At 34.9% G+C, this 24,714-nt stretch overlaps 2 protein-coding genes across 3 annotated transcripts; one reads left to right on the top strand and one right to left on the bottom strand.

Moving 5' to 3' along the window:
- Positions 1–514: 514 nt before the first annotated feature.
- LOC132287154 (DNA mismatch repair protein MLH3) lies at positions 515–17,922 on the top strand. 2 transcript variants are annotated; one of them, XM_059789674.1, is made up of 27 exons: positions 521–921; positions 1,728–1,890; positions 2,749–2,800; positions 2,882–2,929; positions 3,271–3,425; positions 3,539–3,596; positions 6,570–6,627; positions 6,768–6,860; positions 6,942–7,107; positions 7,211–7,226; positions 7,345–7,565; positions 9,981–10,050; positions 10,152–10,235; positions 10,486–10,569; positions 10,833–12,713; positions 12,800–12,893; positions 12,963–13,063; positions 14,050–14,123; positions 14,248–14,445; positions 15,051–15,095; positions 15,177–15,230; positions 15,358–15,464; positions 15,721–15,769; positions 16,467–16,526; positions 16,685–16,757; positions 17,190–17,275; positions 17,381–17,922. In XM_059789674.1, exons 2-27 carry the CDS (start codon positions 1,765–1,767, stop codon positions 17,558–17,560), a joined length of 4,233 nt encoding a protein of 1,410 aa, XP_059645657.1. In that variant the 5' UTR covers positions 521–921; positions 1,728–1,764; the 3' UTR covers positions 17,561–17,922. The 2 variants fall into 2 exon arrangements, 1 of the variants encoding a protein (XP_059645657.1); XR_009472939.1 differs by lacking the exons at positions 15,177–15,230; positions 15,358–15,464; positions 15,721–15,769; ... (2 more) ...; positions 17,190–17,275; positions 17,381–17,922 and having other exon boundaries at positions 515–921; positions 14,248–14,566.
- Positions 17,923–18,599: 677 nt separating this feature from the next.
- LOC132287155 (uncharacterized) lies at positions 18,600–24,175 on the bottom strand. The gene is made up of 6 exons (XM_059789675.1): positions 23,900–24,175; positions 23,459–23,676; positions 22,781–22,865; positions 20,104–20,158; positions 19,281–19,419; positions 18,600–19,054 (listed from the first exon to the last, which is right to left on the bottom strand). Exons 2-6 carry the CDS (start codon positions 23,636–23,638, stop codon positions 18,962–18,964), a joined length of 552 nt encoding a protein of 183 aa, XP_059645658.1. The 5' UTR covers positions 23,639–23,676; positions 23,900–24,175; the 3' UTR covers positions 18,600–18,961.
- Positions 24,176–24,714: the final 539 nt, after the last annotated feature.

Below are 24,714 nucleotides of genomic sequence, written 5' to 3'. Positions count from 1 at the left end.
AAGATTGTTTAAGTTCTTTCATTGAGTCAATTTCAGTAGCATAAATTGCACATCTACTTTTTTTTAACTCCACTCTTTGAATTTAATTGACCGATCAAACACAATTATAAGTTAAGTCCAAATAAAACTTAAAATAAATAGAAACTCTTTTTAATTTAATCAACCAGAGCCACTTGAACTATTAAGTTAGATTGAATATCATTTTCTTAATTTTCAACTTCCCATTGAGATTCTCAAAATATCAAAGAAAGTGGTAATCACGAAAATAAAATAAAATAAATAGAAGTTAGTTTTTATTTAGGATAAAGTAAATAAAAAAAGAAGATAAAAAACTCGTATATAAAAAATATTGGTTATGTGCATATAATTTTTTTTTTTTATTCTTGGTAAGAATGTTAAGTGTTAGTTGTTAAAGGGAAAAGAATTTGGGACATAAATGAGCAACTCAACTATTGGGGGCAACACAACACGTGCATGTGTATATAAATCCTTATAATTCCAAAATTTGTAACAAATTATTCTGGTGGTCAATTTTGACCAATTTTTTAAATAAAAATTTAAAAATATCCTTAATAAAATTTATGAATATAATTTTTTTTTAAAAATTTATTTAAAGGGCATTTTAGGTATTTTAATTTTCAAATTGAGAATATATGAACGGTAATAAAAAAAAAAAAAAAAAAATCATAAAAAAACTGTTTACTTACGGTGACAGGTAACTAACGGCGTAGTAATTATTGTTAAACCTGGGTGTAACACTACTCTACAGGCGCAACTTAGAACAGTGCACTGTAAACCATTCTTCGACCGCCATTTTTAATATCCAGGTTTTGAAACCACAAAATCGAACCTGTGCCGCTTCTTTGTTCACCGTTCAAGATTGATTAAAACCCTAATGTTTCCCTTCTTTATTTCCGTCAGGTAAGCAATTATGCGCAATCTTATTTGTTCACATGCACAATATATACACATATACGATTATTTTATTTATTTACGCGCATATTTATATTTTGATTCTTGAAGCGAAACATTTGATAATTTGCAATTCTGCTTCTGGGTTTTGTTTATGTTACAATTTGATCACGAATTTTGTACTTGCAAATGTGATTTACACATACACATATTTTATTTATTTTCGCGCATATGTATATTTTTATTCTTGAAGCGAAACATTTAACAATTTGCAATTCTGCTTCTGGGTTTTGTTTATGTTACAATTTGATCACGAATTTTGTACTTGCAAATATGATATACACACACATATTTTATTTATTTTCGCGCATATGTATATTTTGATTCTTGAAGCGAAACATTTAACAATTTGCAATTTTGCTTCTGTGTTTTGTTTATGTTACACTTGCATCACGAACTTTGTACTTGCAAATATGATTTACACATACACATTTTTTTTTATTTTCGCGCATATGTATCTTTTGATTATTGAATCGAAAAATTTAACAATTTGCAATTCTGCTTCTGGGGCTTTGTTTATGTTACACTTTGATCGCCAAATTTTGTACTTGCAAATATGATTTACTCATACACATATTTTATTTATTTTCGTGCAAATGTATATTTTGGTTTTTGAAGTGAAACATTTAACAATTTGCAATCCTGCTTCTGGGTTTTGTTTATGTTGCACTTTGATCACAAATTTTGTACTTGCAAATATGATTTAAATTATGACGTTGGTTTTTATGTGAATACACTAACTCTAACATTCATAGATTGAAGTAATTGTATATATTTCCTGATTGGGTCTTCATGGGGAGCATCAAGCACTTGCCAGAGGCCGTGCACAGTTCAGTGCGGTCTGGCATTATGCTGTTCGACTTGACGAGGGTAGTGGAAGAGCTGATTTTTAACAGTCTCGACGCAGGCGCATCGAAGGTAACATGATTGTTTTGCATGCTATATATAATATATGTTTATGAATACACGAATATATGGATGTAAACCATGATTTAGTGACAATGTTGTGCGATGTATTGATACGTATATTTTTCATATTATTATTTGAGAAGGTAGGGGTTGAGTGGTGGTGGTGATTTAGGAGAGAATTGTTATTGATGTGAAAGAATTCATTAATATGTCAGGGAATGTAATAGAGATATGAACACACACCCAGAGAGCTGGCAAAAAGACTGACCTAATGGAGCAAACCTGCCAAGAATTAGCAGGTTGGGGACAGCCTATTTAGTAAAAGTGTCGAGTTTGCTTGGTCTAGAAATATTCATTTGTTGATCTAGATGTATATAAACCATTATGGATCCATCCAAACTTCAAACTCAACAGGTTTGGATTTACATGCTGAGTTCACTGGTTGGATTCATGTGACAAGAATTTTACTCAATTATAAGCAGGTCGGATTTGACTATAGCTCTCGGACAAGGACAAACATAAGAATGAAAGAATATCTCTCACATTTGTTACTTTTAATATCATATTATGCTCTCAATGTATGTTAAAATCTCTCTCTCTCTCTCTCTCTCTCTTTTTTTGTTTTTTTGTTTTTTTGTTTTTTTGTAAACCAGTCACTTAATTTATTTTTCAGCGGTTTGTTGAACCACTTTGTGTAATTTTGTGCTTCTATAATTGTTTTAAGTGTCTAACATCTGTCATCTACAGATGTTGAATTGTTGCTTTTAAGAAAGGTAAGGAGACAACTAAAAAAAAAATAACTAAATAAGAAGAGAGAGGGAGAAGGGTAAAAAAATCTTGATAATGTAACAATGTTTATTCTTTCAGGTATCCATTGCTGTAGCTGTCGGGACTTGCTGCATTAAAGTAGTGGACAATGGTTGGTAGTACGTTTAAGAGTTAAATCATGTGGTGCACTTGATTCTATCTTGATTTTATCCATTATGTCTATCACTTGCAGGATCTGGCATTACTCGGGATGGGTTAGTGTTATTGGGTGAAAAATACGGTAACTAATTTCTCTCTCTCTATCCTTTTTTCCCCTTTTCATCGTGACTGTCTCAGTTATTGCCAATCGACGCATTTGGATGGATCACTAACTTACATATGTAGTCATGCTGTATAAAGCAGTTGTTCATTTGAATATCTTACATAAATTTTTTATTTTTAGTTTTTGGGCCATGGGGGTTAGTTGAATTGCTGTAGTAAATATTACTAGTGTAGAAGAATATCTAACGACATAACTCCAGCAAACATATGTCTACTGAAAACTTTGTTTAATTCATATGAGTTCAGATTAATATGCAGACCATAGCATTTTTATATTTACTCATTTTACCGTGTGAACAGCAACATCAAAATTTGACCATTTGACTGATATGGACGGTGCCACTGGGAGCTTTGGCTTTAGGGGAGAAGCACTGGGCTCCATTTCTGATGTTTCTTTGCTGGAAATTGTTACAAAAGCACACAGGACGCCAAACGGATATCGCAAGATCATAAAGGCATGGATGGTTCTTAAGTGTTTAGAGTATATTTTTTCATTACCAGTTCTTAGTATCTTTGTCATAATTCATTCAAGTGTCATGATTTTCGAATATTCCATCATTCATCTCAGGGATGCAAGTGTTTGTATCTTGGAATTGATGACAGTAGACAAGATGTTGGCACAACAGGTACAATTGTCATGGACCTCATGATTGGTCATCGTTAGCATGCACAGCTTAATTTTCCCCTTTGGAAGATCTATTCATTCTTTTCTTATTACTTTTCCCCTCTCTTTTTTCATTTTTTACCAGCATATTAAAATGTTAGATAACTTAGATAGAAAGATGCAGTGCAATTTATCTTTGAAAGGTTTAATAAAACTGTGAGTGGATTTATAAGCGGCAAGCAACTGAAGGACATGACATTGACATTTTTTTGGAAGGTGTTGATCGAGTCTCCACACTCACATAGTCACATATACTGGTTGAACCCCTTTAGTGCTTTAACCTATAATACAATCTTTATTTATCAAAGAATATTTAGGTGGAAGGTATTGCAAACACATCAATTGGAGCCGGCTTAATGGGTGCAGAAGGAAAGATCCTGGTTTTACAATATCAATAATTTCACCAAAATAAGAAATTATTAATATCCTTTCGGTTACTTCTATATTCATTCATTCTTCTTCTTAATGATGTGTTCTCCTCAAATCCAAAAACAGAGAGATTTACCGAGTGAAAGACTCTTCTCGTATGGCTTAGCAGAGAATATGGCTCTATATAACTGGAATGGTGAAATAAGACTTATCTATTTAAATTTTACATGGTTGCAACCAGGCTTTCTTAACCTAAATTGTGGAATGGTGAGATAGAGTATGTTTGTGATGATTAATTTTATAATATATAGCAAATCGATTGCAGAACAACTCTTCCCACACATGTTTTAGCAAAGTACCTTGACTACCTTCACAGCCTTTCAGATGCTGACTTCTTTTTTGATATTTAGCACTTCTTTATAAGCAAATCGTGTTCCATTCAATCAGTTCTTAGATGTAGGAACAAAATCTATTACTTCCCCTCCTATGTGAGCAGTTACAGATAAATACCATAGTGTTCTTGAGATCATGATTTCAATGTTCACCTGAATTCTAGACACCATTTAGGAAATAGTCTTCATTTCAAGCCGAGTCACCAGAAAATGCTGAAACCTAGTGATTAAAATTTTGAGATACATGTTCCAAAAATTGGTACACAACTGATCCAAACACTAATTTTGGAATGCATGAAATCATCATCGTCATTGTTGTTGGTGGCAGTTGTTATCGTCGCCTTTATTGAGTGGTTGTTGATGAATATAATTGATTTGTCGTTGCTGTTTGTCGAGATCTATAGTCGTCGCTGTGTGGTGGTCGACGTTGTTGCGGCAGTGGCGGCATGTGTGGCTGCTGTCATTGTTGGGGAGATCTCTACTGCCTAGGGTTTCTAACAACAAATAGAATACAGGGAAGAGGTCTGACCCCGTATTTATCCACCCAATTCAACCCGATGTGTTCCTACTCGGATAACCCGATAGAGCCAATTTGGCTTGATTGGAGCATATTTCGACCCACATGGTATGACATGGTATCAGAGCAGGCAACGTCCTCAGTTGAAATCTCACCATCATCTAATAATTAAAATTGAAACATGTATTGCACCAAAAGAAGGCCACATGTGAGGGGGCGTGTTAGAGGATTTAAATATTAAAGTTGCACTCTCTCTAGTAACTTAAACTTTTAGAGTAGATGGTAGTTAACAAATAGTTTTCTCTTATTTTCTAGAGTAAAGTAATATATTTATATAACATAGTATTCAATAGAGGAATTTCACTCATTTGAAACAATAATATTATAAAATTATATTACTTGATATACTTATGAGGGGCATGTCTAACAAAAAGTATCGAACATATCCATTTAGGAAATAATGATTTCAATGTTCACGGGAATTCTAGACACCATTTAGGAAATAATTTTCATTTCAACAGTCACCAGAAAATGCTGAAACCTGGCGATTAAAATTTTGGAATGCATGTTCCAAAAATTGGTACACAATTGATCCAAACACTAATTTACCTGTCTGAAAATTTTCCCTCATCTTTGTTAATTTTCTTTTTTAAGTGTGAAAAGAAACAACCAAGGGGAAAGGATTAAATGTAATCATATAGACTTTTTAAAGTGATAATTCGAAGCAAGTCAGCAAATAAAAACTTATGTGAACTTGAGTTAATGTATCATTGGTTGATCTTGATGTTTACTTTGATATATGCTTTATGAAATATAATCTGAGGTGAGCAGTGAATGATTTGCAAACGTTAAACTAAATGTTAATTAGGAATATATCCAGGAATTGATTAGCCGTTTAGAATTTCAACTTAAGATTCTCCTCTGGCGACATTTGATTAATATTTTCCTAGTGCAGGCAGAACATTTTCATTTTTCATATTATTCTTTATTAGTTATGAATAAAAAATTGTTTTTTTCTATGTGGCATAGAATGCAAACAGATGTCCAATGTTTTATATCACTTTTCTCAAGTTCTTTCTGTAACAATGCCTGTTAGAAGTGATGAGAAAGCATTGCTTTGCACAACTCTTTTCAGTTTTCGCTATATTGCAAATGTTATGGGATGTTGTCTCTTAAAGAAATTATTTTTTGGTATGCTGTCTGTGAAAATGAGAGAGGTAGAATGTATAACAAATGCTCTATTGGATAAATATTTGACAGGGGCATACTTGGAAATGTAACTTTCTCAATGTCCGAATAGGTTTGCTTAATTTATTATTATTTTTTTTTAAGCATGGGTGTTAGCAAGCAATGTCGTTTCTGTAACCTGTTAAGAAGAAAAACCAATCAATAATCAAGCACTATGAAACTATTGTAGATTTGTTGTATTAGCTAATTAGTAGAAGTAGGGGCATCCGTTTTCTTCGAGGGTTCGAGTTGTTTGACACTGCTTTCTCCAAATTCTCTTATATCTTTCACATAATATCCGATTTTAATGATTCCAGGGTGTATGTATATATGAAGTTTCCTTTATGGGGAACAAAATTAATATTATTTTCCTTTGTCAATTACCATGAAAGAAATTTTAGTTTATCTATAAATTCCCGGCTCCTTGCAGTCATTATTCGTGACTTATTTTACAATCAACCAGTTCGGAGGAAGCATATGCAATCAAGGTACCTCTTTACCTAGTATATTTTTTGTAGTTTGGTCTAAAATCTATCAAAATGGTTCTCAACTACCTTCAATGATTATTGTACTGATGATGCTTTTCCTCGACTTGGTGTGGATGTGATTTGCATAATTAAACTGGAAGCCCAAAGAAGGTCTTGCAGTCAGTGAAAAAATGTGTACTTAGGATTGCCCTCGTGCACCCGAAAGTTTCCTTCAAAGTTGTTGATATTGAGAGGTTTTCCCCCACTCCATTTGCAAGATAGAAGCTGTATAAAAATGTATCTGTTTCCTTACATTTTCTATTATCTGCATGCAGTGATGATGAGTTGCTCTGCACATATGCTTCCTCCTCTCCTTTGTCACTCTTGACGAGTGGTTTTGGATTTGAGGTTTCCAGTTCTCTGCATGAGTTGGATGTCTCTCATGGTGACTTTAAGCTTTCTGGATACGTCTCTGGTCCTTTTGATACTTCCTCTGCGAAGGTATAAAAATTCATGCTGATGTTATAACTGATTTAAATGTGTTTTTTTATTTTATTTTTTATTATATATTTCAAATATCCATGCTGGGTGCTTGTTTTTGCAGGCCTTTCACTATGTCTGTATCCATGACTGTGCTTATCAGTGATGATGTACAGAGTTTATCTTGGTTTGGATGGATTGGTATTAAAGAGGATTAAGTATTTTATGCTTTTGTTTTCTTGACCTCCAAATGTGTAGACATCAATTCACGATATATTTGCAAAGGGCCTATACATAAACTGTTGAATCAGTTGGCAACAAGGTTCAACTGTTTGGATTTGTGGAAGGCCAACACTACATCTCAAAATGGGAAGCAAAATAGGTCTCAAACATATGCGGCCTACATTTTAAACTTAAGATGCCCACGTTCTTGCTATGATTTAACATTTGAACCATCGAAGACATCTGTTGTATTCAAGGTAACACTTTTCCTTGTTTGATCATCAATTGTGATATTATTTATGCGCATATTAATTGCAAGTTTTTCGGGATTATCACATATTTATTTGCCGCTGTCAACTTGATTGTTTTCAGTGGCTCGATGTTAGTTTCATTTCTCAGAGTATGTTTTAGAGCCTAGGCTGAAATCTGAAATCCGGGATTATTGAAATGTATATGTAGTTTTCATTTTGATAATTGATTTTAAATCAAGAAGTTACTCTTTATCAGCTTCCTTTTTTCAATCTTTGGTGTCTATGAATGTTATATTAAGCTTCTGAAAAGTTGTGCATCTTCTTGTGAATTAAGTAGCTGAAGTGAAATCATAACCTGGAAAATCCTCTATATGTTGAAATGTTCTAGAAAACTCAAAGAGATTCCTCTGTGCAAATGAAATTAGTTTAAAGATCTAAAGCAGATAATAATTTATGTCTCAATTCCTTGAAGAAATGTGGTGATTTCTAAGTTGTTGAACCTAGAAAGCAGCCCTAGGAGTCTTTCTGTACAAGGCAAGGTGTTCTAGCTAACGCGAAATGAATACCTCTGTGCAAATGAAAATAGTTTAAAAATCTGATTATGAGCAAAAGAAATAATTGGTGTTTTAATTTATCTTGACGATATAAATTGAAGAAATTTTTAATTCCTTAAGTTTTGAACTTTTAGTACGTTCTGCCTACTTTGTAGTTTGTTTGATATTAGTAGTAGTATATTCACAATATTGCGTCTCTTAACAATCTTTAGGTAAAATTTTGCTGAACACACATTCCCATTGGTTTTTTAGTTTTAACCTATGTAATATGGAGTCAGGACTCTTCAAAAGTAGGTTAAGTGTGAGTGTCGGACACATAATACTAGGACACGGGTATAGGATATGCTCGATACTTTTTGTTAGACATGCCCCTAATAAGTATATCAAGTAATATAATTTTATAATATTATTGTTTCAAACTGAGTGAAATTCCTATATTGAACACTATGTTATATAAATATATTATTTTACTATAGAAAATAAGATAAAACTATTTGTTAACTACCATATGCTCTAAAAGCTTAAGTTGCTAGAGAGGGTGTAACTTTAATATTTAAATCGCCCACCCCCCCCCCCCCCCCCCGGCGCGCGCGGCCTTCTTTGGTGCGATACATGTTTCAATTTTAATTATTAGATGATGGTGAGATTTCAACTCAGGACCTTGCCTGCTTTGATACCATGTGGGTTGTATCATGATCGGGTTAAAAGTCTGCTCTAATCGAGCCAAATTGGCTCTATCCATGTGGGTTGAATTGGGTTGGCCCAATCTGGTTAATCCAAGTAGGAACACATCGGGTTGAATTGGGTGGATAACTACTGGATCAGACTCTTCTCCTTATTCTGTTTTTTGTTCGAAACCCTGGGCAAAGTAGAGATGTCCCCAACAATGACGGCAGCCACATGCACCGCCGCCGCCGCCGGCATCGCAACAGCATCGACCACCACACAGCGGCTACAGATCTCATCAAAACCACAATGACAAATCAATTACATTCAACAACAACCACTCAATAACGGCGACAATAACAATTGTCACCAACAACAATGATGACGATGATTTCATGGTGACAACACATGTTTAACTTGCTCTAATACCATGTTGACCACCCATCTACTCTAAAAGCTTAAGTTGCTAGAGAGGGTGGGTAACTTTAATATTTAAATCTTGTAACACTACTAAATAATATGAGTATTTAGCAATATTCCTGTGTCCTTCTGTTTGAGGAGTTTGATGTCCGACGCTTGGATATATTCCCGCACTCGACACATATATCCAAGTCCATGTAACAAAGGTTTTAACACTAACAAGTGACTAATTTTATGTACATGAATTGAGGAACCGAGAACCTCGTTTTACATCTGGGTAAATCATGTCTTATATAGAAACTATGACCTTCTGCTAACCTTTGGGATCACAAACAAATCAGGACATCGCTATAAATGGACTATGGGAATGCTTCGTTCAATGCACATAAGTGAACAAAAATGAAAAATTAGTCACATGTACATTAGGTGATATCAAAGAATATATAGTTGTCGAGACTTCGGCTATGATCATGCATTTTTTGTCAGTGATTTAATAAACTCTGCAGTAGGCTTGTCCATATTAAAGCTTCTTTATTCCCAGTCACTTAACATTTCCTTTTTTTCTCTTTTCTTTTTCTTTTTCTTCTTCTTCTTCTTTTTTTATTTTTATTTTTTATTTTTTTATTTTTTATTATTTTATTTTATTTTATTTTATTTTATTTTATTTTATTTCTTTTCACGAATTGGGTTGATTTGGGTGTATTTTTATTGTAAAATAGTTTGAGAGTACAGTATCTGTGATGATCACTGAATCCTCTTCCTTCTCTTTTTCTGATTCCAGGATTGGATTCCCATACTTACTTTTGTAGAGAAAACCATCTCAGTGTTTTGGAGTGAAAATACAACTTATGGTAAACTGCTAAACTTAACGAAAAAACATATTGCTCACTTTTGTCATAATTTTGATTAATTTGTTTCTGAAACTTGTGATAACTTGTTGATGTGATTCTAGGAGAATCCCACGGTCATGGTTGTGAAAAATCAGGAAAAGGAAATATTTGGGTAGAAGGTGAGAATATGGTATCAGCAGAAGAGGGTATTATTCATATTTTACCTTTAGTCAAAAATCTTTTATTTTATTTATTTTATTTTTAATTTTTTAAAATACTAATACGAATGGAGTGCGAACCATTTCTAGTTGTCTTCCATACTTATTTTATTGAGAAAACCATCACACAGTTTTGGAGTGAAAATACAAACTTACGAAAAAACATATTGCTCACTTTGTTCATAATTTTGAGTAATTTGTTTCTGAAACTTGTGATAACTTCTTGATGTGTTTCTAGGAGACTCCCACGGTGATGGTAGTGACAAATCAGGAAAAGGAAATATGTGGAAAGAAGGTGACAATATGGTATCAGCAGAAGAAGGTATCATTCATATTTTTACCTTTTTAGAATCGAACATCTTTTTTGATACTAATATGAATAGAGTGCGAATCATGTCTAGTTGTCTGAGCAGTTAAATTTCTCAAGGTATTTGAATAGAAATAGCACCACCTTCGCAGTATAATATATATCTTTTCAATGCTGTCTATATAGCATGCTCACAACTGAAAAAAGAAAAGTGTTCCGGTTTCCTCCAGCCCATACCTGAAGATCTCTCTCTCTCTCTCTCTCTCTCTTTAAATCAGCAAACTATGAAATTGCAAAGAAGTGGGGCAAGATCCAAAATCATCAGGCTTCTTTTGGCCTTCCCTCCCCACTCCTGGGGATAATAGCTGAAGAGAGTGACCACAAATGTCACGGGAAGGACAGCATATTTTGGAAGTCTCACCAAAATGTCACAGAATTTGAAGAGCATCAAACTGGGGTAAGATTTGTCGATCAAACTGACCAGCCATTCCAGTCATTTGATGGATCTCTTGCCCAATGCAGAGTGACAGAAAACAGTGACAGCCTGTGGGCAGATGATAATATTTTCTTTGCAAAAGACAATTCTTTGAGGAATAAGTTCTTTGTTACGGAAAAGTCCAATGAACTTGCTGACAATATTATAGGTTCGAGATGGGAGGATGCTTGTCTTAATGTTGGTGCTAACATGAGCAATGGATTTCCACAGAGTGCATTATCTTGTGACTATTGTTATGATGTAGACGAGGTCGGCAATGATCTTAAAAAACCCTTTCTGCAGAGTTGCTCCTCAAGGAGAAGACTGCCACTTGATGGGGCCTCATTTTCTAGTGATGGAGAATTTGAGTTCCAGACTGATAGCTTCAGAGCCAAACGGAAGCGGTTCAACTCTGATGATAGTGTTGATGTTAGAGAGGTTGATGATGGTTACCAGGACTTAGATTTCTGTTCAGGGACTCTATGGCAGGAGGAGGCAGCAAGTGGTTGGTCCTCTCCCAAACTATCAACTAAATGCGAGATGCATACGGGTTTGGAAAAAGGATTTCCACAGAGTGCATTATCTTGTGATTGTTTTTATGATGTAGACGAGGTCAGCAATGATCTTAAAAAACCCTTTCTGCAGAGTTGCTCCTCAAGGAGAAAACTTCCACCAGAGGGGGCCTCATTTTTGAGTGATGGAAGATTTGAGTTCCAGACTGATGGCTTCAGAACGAAACGGAATCGGTTCAACTCTGATGACAGTGTTGATGTTAGAGAGGATGATGATGGTTACCAGGACTTAGATTTCTGTTCAGGGACTCTATGGCAGGAGGAGGCAGCAAGTGGTTGGTCCTCTCCCAAACTTATAACTAAATGTGACATGCATTCGGGTTCGGAAAAAGCCAAACTGGTAAGTAAACGTGACATGCATACGAGTTTGGACTTTTTGTCAAGAGATTCAGAAAAGTCCTTTCCAATTGGTGGAGAGTGTCTTGCCGAAGAGAATGACCTTCCACCTGACTCAGTCACTCAAACTAGAAAATTTGGTTCAAGTCATTGGTCTTCTGATTCTGAATGGTCCTCTCCCTTACTTAGGACTAAATCTTGTGATGTGGAACATTTCATGTTCAAGAATACACTTAGAAGGCCCATTATACGTGATGACAACTCTATATATAACTACTGGGCAGACAGAGAAGGGAAGGACTGCATGTATATTTATGATACCATGCGGAATTGCTCAAGGCGAGAATATTGGTCTGCGTCAAATTGTACAGACATTTTGTCGGATATCAAGAATTTTACTGGTTCCAAGGAAGATATTTGTAGATCTCTCCAAGGGTATAGTTTGGATGATGTGTTTTCCCCCAAGTGTTCTGATATGTTTGCTAATGAAACAGAGTGGTTATGTTTAGACTCCCATGGCAACGATGGTGCTAACACTTATGCAGTACCATCAGGCCACATTCCTTCATCAGTTTACCTAGACAAGGTTGAAAACCAAAGGGATCATGTTGTATGCAAAGAAGAGAAATATGTTCGTAAAAGAAGGACAAGAAGAAGCCATTCAGCTCCTCCATTTTACAGAGGCAAGGCAAAATTCTTTGCCTTAAACAATCATTTAACTATGGAAGCAGGAGAACCAAATAGCCCGACCATCCTTGATGCCTCTACTTCACGAGGTGCTCCTTCAAATACTAACTGTTTGGAGGGGACTTATAGGCAGTATGAAATTGGAGGCCAACTGATATACTTGTATGTTGTGCAGAAACTAGTGAGTTGAAGCGTTCACAACTATCATCTGTTGTAAGCCATCTACATTCTAAGCCAAGTTATGTGGAAGATTTATCATTCTTTAACAGGTATTTAAACCTTTTGTATTTCCATATCCACTGTAAAATGCCAACTTCACTCACTACTATTTTGTGCAGACCACATAGAAAAGAAACACCAGATGTGATTGAGATTCCAAAACGTGAAATGCAAAAGAAGTCCCAAGGTCTTGACATTTACAATAAGGATTCAGCTCAAGGTAATTCTGCTGTTATTTATAGGAAAAACTTGTACTCATTGTAATGGAAGAACTTAACAGGTTCTATAGACAGATGTCTATATGGTATATTTGTACCGGCGTAATCAAGTATCAGAGTTTGAATTGTTGATTTACAATCTCTGATGGAACTTTTTCTACTCTGGACCCACAACTTTTATTATGATATAGAAGCAGTTATGAATAATCCAACAAAGAAATAGGGGCAAATTGCATATAACCCCCTCTACTTTCAATTTATGGCAAGAAACTCCCTGCAGAAAAAAGTTGGACCTAAAACCCCCCTAACTATCCCATTTGTTGCAAAGTGATGTTATTATGACGCAAATGCCCCTTAATATAAATTTAAGAAAATGGTTTCTCTTAATATAAAATTAAAATTAATACAAATAACTCAATTCGGCATGGTGGTGTTAAAATTTATCTGAAACTTTTTTTTATTGGTGTGTCTATAAGAAAATGAAAATACCTTGGAATTTTTATAAAAAAAATTCTTAATTCTTTTCTTTAAAATGAAAATCATTTTAAGACAACCTAAATTTTCTTAAATTTACATTAAGAGGTATTTTCGTATTATAACTTCACTTTAATGGTGTGTATATTTTTTAAAATTTTCTTGGAAGTTCTATTTTTTTTTAAAATTAAAAAGAAAAATAAAATAAAATATGAAAATATTTTTAAAATTTATAGTACAGGGCATTTGTGTCATTATAACATCACTTTGCAACAAATTTGATACTCAGGGGGGGTTTTATGTCAAAATTTTTTCTTCAGGGGGGTTTCTTGCCAAAAATTAAAAGTAAAGGGGGGTTTTATGCAATTTTCCCAAGAAATAAAATTCAAGTTTGTCTTTTAAAATTCTTTACCATTATTTGCATACAGCTTGTGCCTATTATCTTACCTCTGAATACTTTTATCATGCCCATAACGATGATATGCTTCTTATTCCATGCCATCTCATCCTTCAGACACTACGGCAAAGGAGTTTCAGGATTCATTGGATTCTGGGCTAAAATGGCGAAACAGCTGTCCACGCACTGCAGTTGAGTACCTTATAATTGCCTGCCTTAACAGTTTCAAATGATATATTTTGCTACTATTGCAGTTCACTATAAGAAATTGGGCTTCTTGTGAAATTTGTGGTTTTAATCATCCTTATTATACAGAAGGGAGACAGATCACATAACCTTCACAACCAGGATTCTATACTTGACATCTTTTCTGGGCTCTTGCACCTTTCTGGTGACTCATTAGTTCCTGAATCTATCAACAAGAATTGTCTGGAGGAGGCCAAAGTTCTGCAACAGGTGGATAAGAAATTCATTCCAATTGTGGCTGGCGAAGTACTAGCTATTATCGACCAGGTCTGTGCATGTTTCTTTTTCCATTTACTTTCTTGAGATGCAGCTTTTATTTTTTCCATTTCCTGTGGATAAGAAATTCATTCCAATTGTGGCTGGCGAAGTACTAGCTATTATCGACCAGGTCTGTGCATGTTTCTTTTTCCATTTACTTTCTTGAGATGCAGCTTCTATTTTTTCCATTTCCTGATGACATTGAATGATGATGCTTCGTAAACGATATTTTTAAGATTGCATCTAAGTTCACAATCGCATCTTAAATTATGCATGCATTTGATCCATTATTGAATCACATATTGTGTAAGAGTCAGGAGTCTTAAAAGGGCACTGTAGATATTGATCCTGACAAAAGTTTCTTGTATGAGAATTTTTTAGAAGGGAATTCACATCAGCATTAGTCAAAAATGATATTTCAGTCTTCCTAAGCAGATGCCTAGAAAAAAAAAATTTGCGTGCGTAAACACCTGTATGATCCTTTGTGGGCTTATTTATCCGTATGTGAACATGCATGTGCACACATAGAAACATACACGCATAATTGAATTGCTGAAGCCTGCTGCAGGCATTTGGCTATATTTATGACTTTTGGCGGTGGTTGTCTTTTACAGCATGCCGCAGACGAAAGGATCCGACTGGAAGAACTGCGTCAGAAGGTAAATGCTTTGGTAAAATTAATTTAAATTTATTTTTAAAATGAAAATCAAGTTTTCTCAGAAAACTAGTGAAATTCTTAGGTGCTATCTGGAGAAATGAAGGCAATTACATATTTGGATGCGGAACAAGAATTGGTATGTACATAGTGCAATATGATGTACTCTGATTATGGCACTAAAGCTGCTTTAAGTTCTATCTATATCTGAAATTCTCAAGCTCTTTCAGTAGTGATTTTCATTGTCTTCAAACATGTCATAACAGGTCCTGCCTGAGATTGGGTATCAATTACTGCACAATTATGCCGAGCAAGTTCAAAATTGGGGTTGGATCTGCAACATTCATGCTCATGATTCAAAGTCCTTCAAGAAGTAATTCCTATTCCACCATCTGGCAAATGTTGAAGTCCTATTCATGATCTGTGTACTAAGAATACTAATTCAGGGGTCATTATCCATTAAAAAAATGACCTTAGAATGATGTGAAGTATGTTATGAGTAGCTGTAACTTAAGAAGTATTTGTGCAGATAACACCTATAGAATATGCGAATGTGGAATGTCCTTGTTACATAATTCATACATTAACTGGGAATTTCCTTGTTTATCTAATTCTTTTTTTTTCTACAGGAATTTGAACCTTCTACACAGGCAGCCATCTGTTGTCACACTCCTGGCGGTAAAGCACCATCCCTTGTTTTGTTGTTGTAACTTGGGCATTCAACTCCTATTGCAAGCTGAAATCAGCTGCTTTTCTCGGTCACCTTCCCAATCCCAATTGTCCATTATTTAGTTACATATACATACACATGAAGGAAATGCTACTGCTAGAAAACTTATTGTTACTTCCTTTCAAGTAATGTTGACCAATCAAGTTCTTTAAATGGCAATAAAATAAGATCTGCATTTAGGCTATACCTGCACTGGTGCTCATGCAAGCACATACATCGAATCAAATCAGGGGAAGGTTCCTTACTGTGGTATTTTTATTGAACCTTCTCAAGACTGGGGGAGAGATTGCTAGGTTGAAGTTTATACGGGTGCAGGTGGACCCGAAGAAAGGAATTTTAATATATAATGAAAACTCAGAATTAGGTCTTGAAGAGCCTTCTCTTCTACGTCCTACTCTCTTGTCACGTATGAATATTTCAAGTGTATGGGCTGATAAATGGGGGGGAATTTGAGGATCTGGACAAACCATATGGACATTCAGGGATCATTTCTCCATCCTACCTTTTGTTCTGACATTGTGTTGTTGGGCAGCCATTTTTTGAAATTTGTTTTGTATTCTTCTGAGTTTCAATTCAGGCTGCCCATAATGTGCCAGCCATTTAATCATGATTACTATATAATAATTATCTCTAGTGGACATGCAGGTTCCATGTATATTGGGAGTCAATTTAAGTGAAATAGATCTTCTAGAATATCTTCAACAGGTGATATGGAGCATTCTATTTCATTTCCTTGAGTTGTCTTGAAATTTTTACTTTTTTATTGTTACCTAAATATTTCTTTTCTTCCAGGCATCCTTGATTATCCTCTTTATACCATATTTGATGTTTTTGCTCACTCTAAATTATATTGCAACCTACAGCTAGCCGATACTGATGGATCATCAACAATACCCCCATCTGTTCTTCGGGTCCTTAGTTTCAAAGCATGCAGAGGTATGTCATCTGCAACTCAATGAAAAACAATTGCTGGAGACATGAGCAAGTGAACTTAGTATTGGTTGTCACATATAAATGGTTTGTATGAAAATCTCAAACATTGCATGTGACTAACACTTGTCCACATGGGCCATTTTAAATTTCAGGTGATACATAGTTCCTTTTCAGATTTACCCAAAAAAAAAAAAAAAAAAAAACAAATAATTCTAAACCATATTGCCTACATGTGGACCAGTGTTATTGGGCTGGGCAATATAATTTTCCTTTTTCCTTGTTTAGCAGGTATGCCTAGGAGACCTTTTTCGTTGTTTATCTGCCAAATCTTAAGCATGTTGATAAAATTTGCACCACCATTCTTTTCTTGTCTCTTTCCTGGAATTAAAGCTTTTATGAAAAACGGTTACTTTGCTTATTGGTTTGACTATTTAGGTGCAATCATGTTTGGGGACACGTTGCTACCTTCGGAATGTTCTCTCCTTGTTGAAGAGCTGAAGCTGACCTCGTTGTGTTTCCAAGTGAGTTGACCACGTCTTAGTTATTTTGTGGATTTGACTGTACAGGTAGAGAGAGAGAGAGAGAGAGCTGATTTCTTGAATAAATGTGTGGAATTTGCTCTGCAGTGTGCTCATGGGCGACCAACAACTGTTCCTCTTGTCAATTTGAGGGCATTGCATGAGCAGATAACTAAGCTTGGATTTGAGAATGGTGATTCGGATGAGTTGTGGCATGGGTTACGTCGACATAAACTCAGTGTAGAACGTGCGGCACAACGTTTAAGCTCTTCTGGAGACCAGTGTTGAATAGTAGCCATCCAGGATCTCTGTGGTATCCATGTATAGTTGTATTTTTAACAGATATTTTCACTGTAGAGTCATTCTTTAGATTCCATTCTTATCAAGTCCAAGAAAAAAGGAACAAAATAATAATAATAAAAATTCCTCGTGCATAATTCCCGCTCAGTACCATTTATATGTTGGCTCTCCGTCTTGGCCAGTATACAAAGCAACATCAGCAATGTGACAGTTTGTAATGACTTTTTTCTTTTGTACATATTCATTTTTATCGATGGTGAAGAAAATCTGTTTAGAGGGTATCACTATGACTGTAGGTTCAAGTGTTCAACTATGGTGAATTTTAACTAAATAATGGTCTGTGGCTCGAAGGAGATATTTGCCCTCGACTTTTTTCTTTTATCCTGTGTCTGTACATGTTAGAGCGAGCAGGTGGAGGAACATGTTCTCAGTAGGCGAGTGGTTCAATAAACCATCGGTAGCAGTGAGCCAAGTACATGTTCGGTCCTAGCATGATAGGAATGAATATGTGGCCTAGTGCCGGACATATGCCTGACCCAAAAGGCTTAAGTTGCTAAGGATTAGGTTACCGTCTCCCCTAACAACAGAGAACGATATGGTCTTGAACTCCACTTCAGTGGGCACTTGGCATCATACTGGAGCGAGGACTAGGTCTGGTCCTGATACCACTTGTAATGGCCAGACGTTTTTGACTCAAAAACTTAAGTTGGTGGGTCACTTGGGAACCTAATTCTTAGCAACTTAGGGGAGATGGTAACCTAATCCAAGTAAGACTTGAAATAAATTCAAATTCAGACATTCATGCTATGGTAATATAAAGGAAAGTCGAATGCCAAACCCCAAACGTGAAACAATGAGGTGGGTCTCATTGCATTTATGGTGTGGTGAGACCCATACCATTGTGTGAAGTTGGGGTTTGACTTTCGATCTCCAAATCACGGCTCAAATGTAAAGCATAATTATTTTAAAACACACATTAGTGCTCTTCATTTAATATTTCGAAAAAAAAAAAAAAGGTAGACATTACTTTCAGATGGGAAATCCATAGCTTAACATTAGCTGAGACCAAACACTAGAACTAAAACTAACGAGCAGGACCAAACACTACAACTCTTTTTAACACTTCTTTTTATCATGAATTCATGTTACATTTTTGAGAGCAATGGGGAGGGAGAAATCCTAAAAAAAAAGGACATTGAGATGTTCATTTTGTGCAATTTCCCCTCTTTTAACATATCGAATGAACGTTAGGTACAACCACACCTTCAGAGAAGTAGGTATCATTTCGACTCATTCCATAACGGTGGTGCAACAGGCATATCAATGACCAATTGGATTGCACTGCATCACAGTTCTTGATTCAACAATAGTTCAAAACCATTTACCATCTTATGTAATTGAGTCTCCGGTTTCTAGACAGTCAGTGGCGGCGCACAGAGCCTTCCAGATGGGTACTAACATTTTCACAGGCGGCCGTAATCCCTGGAAATGATCAAAGCCTTGTAAGCCAGTAGAAATGGAATAAACTTTAAAAAGTAAGAGGAACCAACAATGGTTCTCCATAAAATTTGCTTTTTAATAGGCAATAAATCACCATGTACAAACCCACAACACCCACCGAGATGTATCTCTTTATTGTCAAGTTACACCCATCAAACAGAATATCCTGAAAAGTACAGAATGTGCCTATGAAACAAGATCATTTTACCTTGAAAACTAACATTAGTTCTTCTTCCCCACGTACAATCAGAGACAAGCACCAGTAACAAGTAACTGGGGTCACACACTCATTCAGCACAGGTTTCAAAATTTTGCCAATCGGAACAAAACGGCGAATTGTTCTCCCACTGTATGAACAAATAGGGGGGAAGGGAAAAGAAGAAAAAAGGAGGATCTTATTAGGAAAGTCTGTGATCAGAAAAGGCAAAAAGGAACCAAAAAAAAAAAAATCCAAAATAATGATTCAAGTCTTTCGTGATATTTGAAACTGACAGTACACAGGAGATCCAAACATAAACTGCTCAGCCATTGCTAAGTCAGCTGCAAGGGCCACGGCAAGGTTTGACATATTTTTGTTAGGCTAGCAAGATTGGGAGAATGTTAGGTCTTGAATAACAGACAGGGCAGGGAGATAGTAGCTGATAAATTTGCTGCAAAAGGATTAACTTGATTACTAAAATTGACAGGCAAGCCCAAAGAAAAACCTACTAAAGTCTCTTCAGTGCCAAATTCAACATATTTCTACAGCAGATAATTCTCATGTGATACTATATATAAATTTCCTACACAAAGGAGCTTATGGTCGTTCTAATTCTATATAAAAAGCAAAACCTTCCTAGGATTTGGAGGCATCTGTATTAAATGTTACCCTTCCAAATATCTTCTGAACATTAAATGACATTCAAAATAAACATGCTATCCCTAACCGACTTTTCCCTATTCAGTAGGATACTAATGACATGTATTTGCAAATAGTAGTTACGTTCACTTCCCCCAATAAATTGAAAATTCTCACACATGAGAATAAGTACCTTCCATACTGAGTTTCAAGTTGGACTCCAAAAGCTGGGAAAATTATGACGGACTCTGAAATATCACAACACAAAACAATTACAAAAATGCTTTCCCAAAATGAAACAAAACGTGAAGTATTCTATGCTAGCTGTTGTTTTAGGATAAAAGGGGGAAAAGGGGCAAAAGACAAGTCACACTTAACAATAACTACAATCTCACCCCATAAAATACCAGACATCTTATGGAACATACAGATCACAATCAATACTTAAAAGTAAGAAATGCAATATTCTTTAATTGTACCGATGTAATTAAAAAGAAAAAAAGATTTTATTATTTGTAATATATAAAAAGACATTTTAATACAATACACTAATAAAATACATAGTTGCCAAATAGCTGACTCTAAACAATAAAACAGTCCTTTGGTACATATTTTTCATTCAAGAATCTATCATTTAAAAGCATATCTTAAGGAACAGGAATGAATATTTGTGCAAGTCTCCTAAATCAAGAAGCAATAGTTTGAAGAAGAAAATGAGAGTTGGAACAGTGTAAATGCAGAAATGATGATCGACAGAGTTCCAGGGGGTGATTTAAAATTTAAACGGAAGTTTTAAGCAAAAAATATGAAAAATAAATAAATAAAAATACAGGTTGAACAAGAAGATAAAAGTATAAGAGATGGCGAGCCAAATTATAATGTTAGATTTGAGTTCAATAACTGCTTTAGTTACTTATACAACAACAATCAAGCCTTTTTTCCAACTACTTGGGGTTGGCTGCTTTAGTTTCTTATCTAAGCTAATAAATATTAGATGAAGGCCCAGTATAATACAAACATAAAAACCATGTTTTGAACAGCTAAAAATTTCCTGGCATGGAATGGTCCAGGCAACCAACAGCTGGGCGTTCAGAAGGATCCTAGGTGTCCTAGACTAGATTTGACAATAAGCTACAATTTACTGCTCCTACTCAACAAAATAAAAAAATAAATCACGTTACAGCTCTCTCCTCCCCAGCTACTTTTTATTTGAGGACTTAAACCAGAGAATATTATCCAGATGGATATTGTTCATAAAAATCCCATATTTCAAGGACTTTTTATATGAGCACCACATTTCAAAGATAATGGAAGCAATTGAAACAAAAGTGGACGCCATAAGAGTTAGAATTTGTAGCAGATAAAAAGAAGCTTCTTTCTGGTCCTATGTTCCTGAAAGAATAAAGACATTCACAAAGTAAGACAATAAATAGTTAATGCATTCATATCTATTACTAATTTAATGTTGTACCATGTTACATGGATTCAGGTACATGTATCCAGTGCGGGTATGTCGGCTATGTGTCAAAGTGTTGGACCTCCCTCAAACCCAAATTTTAGGATACAATGACTTGTGTTGAGGTGTTTTCCAAAGTTGGATACATGTATGGGGACGCGCCTTGTACACTTAGATACATAATATACTAAATAAAAGGTGTAATGTATGATACCACTATTTTTTGAAAATGTACTCAATAATAGCTTGAGTTAAATGAATGGTGAAAAAAAGAAATTCCATCTATCTCATAAGTGAAAAACATTTTCTTTTTTTTGCTGTCATATACGAATTTTTCTTCTCCATCATCACAATCAGAGAATCCAGGTGTCTAATATGAATATGAGCAGCCAGACAGAGATCCCATACCTATACCAATATTGTGTTGGGTCAATAAGGGTATGTTGAATGAACTTACAGAGTCCAAGTAACACAAATGATGTTCATGTGTCCGTCTGAATGTGTTATTTGGAAGAATAACAAAGTAATCTTCATTAGTCAAATCAAAATGTACTGGACATATATATTTTAAACAAAATACCATGGGCCATTGAGCAACGCAAATCAGTGACCAATGCATCCTAAAGTACATAACACTTGAGGAAATAATAACTTTCTAATAAGTCAAACACAAAAAGGCACAACACAAATATACTTCCGCAAACACCATTTTTTTTTTTTAATAAAAAAATGAAACCCTTCCCACCTGGTGACCTTTGATACACGGGGCTGCAAGGTAAACCCCGGATATGTGCAATCGTTAAGTTTGGGTGTTTTGTGCCATGTGAGAGTCAAACCTAAGGATGTCGGAGCTTACCGTTCACCCTAGGTTAACCCCTTACCACTTGGCCACCCGTGTAGGTTATACTTCTGCAGAATTTTAGGGCAATTAAACATGACTAATTTGAATGCCCAAATTGGTATCGGACACCTTTAGTCACAGGTGATGCATCAATAAAATTTAGTCAATGCCAAATCTTGACAGGGAAACGGTGTAAAACTAGAACTTACTGTAACACAATTTTACACTTCCAACTTTATTTGATGAAGTGCACTATAGGAAGTAAATTGATTGCTTCGGGATTTCATTTCTTAACATATAAAAGATTAATTAGTAAGGCTATAGTTCTGGAAATGACACATCTGACTCTGAAATCTCAATAGTCCAATCAGCCTCAACACTTTCTAATAAGAAAATTATAGACAAGGAAAACATGCGACAAATGATTTATATAAGATGAGTAAACAACAGAGATTCCTCTGCTGTTGCAATACCTTTGATACACAATAAATTAAGATGTACCAATTAAATTTAATATGCATAAGTATTATCAGAACCTAAGAGAGCAGAAAACCTGTTTTCCCAGCTTCTCACCTTTCTCAATGGGCTTCCGAAGAAATTGTTTGACAATGAATCCACTAAAAAGTATGCTCCACAGAAGGAAGGTAATTGATTTGTCCTGTTTATTACAAGGTCATCATGTCAGATATTACTACAATTTAAACATAACTAATGTCCTTTTATAACTTCTGATATAATAACTCTAAAAATATATAACAAGTATTTATTTCATGTAGAACTCTTGGATGTCACAGGTGCCTGAAAATTTAAATACTTCCTTCATTCCCCATTTCTGTTTATCAATATTAATTACAATTATATTATATATATATATATATTACAAGAAAAAAAATGTATTTCAAAAGGCTTGAGGTATCGCCGAATTAATTTTCCTAAGCAACAATGAGGATTAAATTCTAAATAGAACTAAAACAAATCCATTTTAGTGATTCTTCAGTATCCCAAAGACTAAGCAGTATACTGCTAATGCATCCATACAAAATGTGAAAAAGAAAGATGAACCGAGTTTCACTAAATCATGAGCAAAAGAAAAAATGTTGACCTACCCAATTAAGATTCTGATGGTAATTATGGTGACAGTGAAAATGTAGTGTGTGGATGGGTGTGGGTATGTGTATGATTATATCATATAGGTGATTGGAATGTACTATAAGTGATGATAAAAACATCAGCAGAGACAATCATATATACCTTGAGTAAAAAGAGAAAGAAAGCATTAGCTATAAGAAAAACAGCGGATAGGTATACGAGGAAACCCTTCGCAAAGCTCTTTCGAACAACAATATGGTACGTGTCGATTGCTTCAAGAGGCCTCTTTTTGACATCATGTATGTATATATATCTCGCATTTGCAATACTGGACTCTGCCATTTTTCAAACCTATGCATTCAGATCATTATTGCCTCCACCTACATTAACGTATATAAGAAACAAAGAGGGGGGAAATCACATAAAGGAACAAGCAAAGCTCGAATTGATTTTATGCCTGAGTTTTGGTGTATTTCTCAAGTACATAATTAAAATTGACAAATAAATACCAAAAAGTGGATCAAACAAAAATATGCGAAGAATTTGAAGGTTTCACTGGGTGATGAATCGACAAGTGTGATTACAGAGAGGTTTGGGAAATACCTTGATCGTTTCTGGATCGTAAACCAAACAACGCCATAGATGACCTAAAATGATCTCTGGAAATCAATTATTCGTTCGAAAATTGTACAACTATGCTTCGCTTAGCTTAGCGGGAAGTGATACAGTTCGATTTGGGAAGTGACAAATATATATAGTGTATATATACACACACAGATATATAGAGAGAGAGTGAGAAAGACAGAGGCTCACAGCCCCAGTAAACGGCTCGTTGTTTGCCTTATCGAACTATGGCTTTCGCGGCCCTAATTGGTCCATTCAAAGTGAAGGACTTCACGTCATTATATATTTTTAATTATTATAATAATATTATTATTATTTTGGCGATCTTTGTTCAACTTATTCCTATGTAAAAAAAAAAAAAAAAAAAAAAAGCAACAGCTGATAACAGTGTTTTTTGAAATAAGTTCACATGATTAATGTTAAACTCCTTGTAGCAACCTCCTCCTTGTTTGCTACGAGCTGTCGAAGCTCTCTTCTCATTTTTCATGAATAAATAAAAAATAATAATAAGTAGTCTAAAGTAAAATATATTCACAACTTTATTATTTTATGTAAATAATGATTGATGTCATGATAACTTAATTTTTTATTTATTTCATTTTAAACTTTATATCATAACTAATAAATAAAGATAAAACACCAGAATGTGATGTGATATATTTTTTTGATTTATATCGGCGGAGATAGGTCTTGAACATATAAGGTTGGATATTATTAATTTAGTATCACTTAATAGTTTAGGCTTGAGGCTTTTGAATGGGATTACAAAACACTCAAACTATGATAGTGAGCTC

This window comes from Cornus florida, unplaced genomic scaffold (assembly GCF_030987335.1).
Source record: "Cornus florida cultivar Cherokee Brave unplaced genomic scaffold, ASM3098733v1 CherokeeBrave_3.0.0_Hap2_Chr11, whole genome shotgun sequence".
In the NCBI taxonomy this organism is placed as follows: Eukaryota; Viridiplantae; Streptophyta; class Magnoliopsida; order Cornales; family Cornaceae; genus Cornus; species Cornus florida.
The sequence above is the reverse complement of the archived record's forward strand: the minus strand, read 5'-3'. Positions and strand labels throughout refer to the sequence as shown.

What these genes read in the sequence shown, in the direction of transcription:
- LOC132287154 (XM_059789674.1), top strand. Translation starts at nt 1,765, where the DNA reads ATGGGGAGCATCAAGCACTTGCCAGAGGCCGTGCACAGTTCAGTGCGG. An exon ending in TCGACGCAGGCGCATCGAAG is followed by an intron (nt 1,891 to 2,748) that starts GTAACATGATTG and finishes TTATTCTTTCAG; the next exon opens with GTATCCATTGCTGTAGCTGT. An exon ending in TATGGTATCAGCAGAAGAGG is followed by an intron (nt 10,236 to 10,485) that starts GTATTATTCATA and finishes ATGTGTTTCTAG; the next exon opens with GAGACTCCCACGGTGATGGT.
- LOC132287155 (XM_059789675.1), bottom strand. Translation starts at nt 23,638, where the DNA reads ATGGCAGAGTCCAGTATTGCAAATGCGAGATATATATACATACATGAT. An exon ending in CTTGAAACTCAGTATGGAAG is followed by an intron (nt 19,420 to 20,103) that starts GTACTTATTCTC and finishes TTGTTCATACAG; the next exon opens with TGGGAGAACAATTCGCCGTT. An exon ending in AACTAATGTTAGTTTTCAAG is followed by an intron (nt 19,055 to 19,280) that starts GTAAAATGATCT and finishes GATCATTTCCAG; the next exon opens with GGATTACGGCCGCCTGTGAA.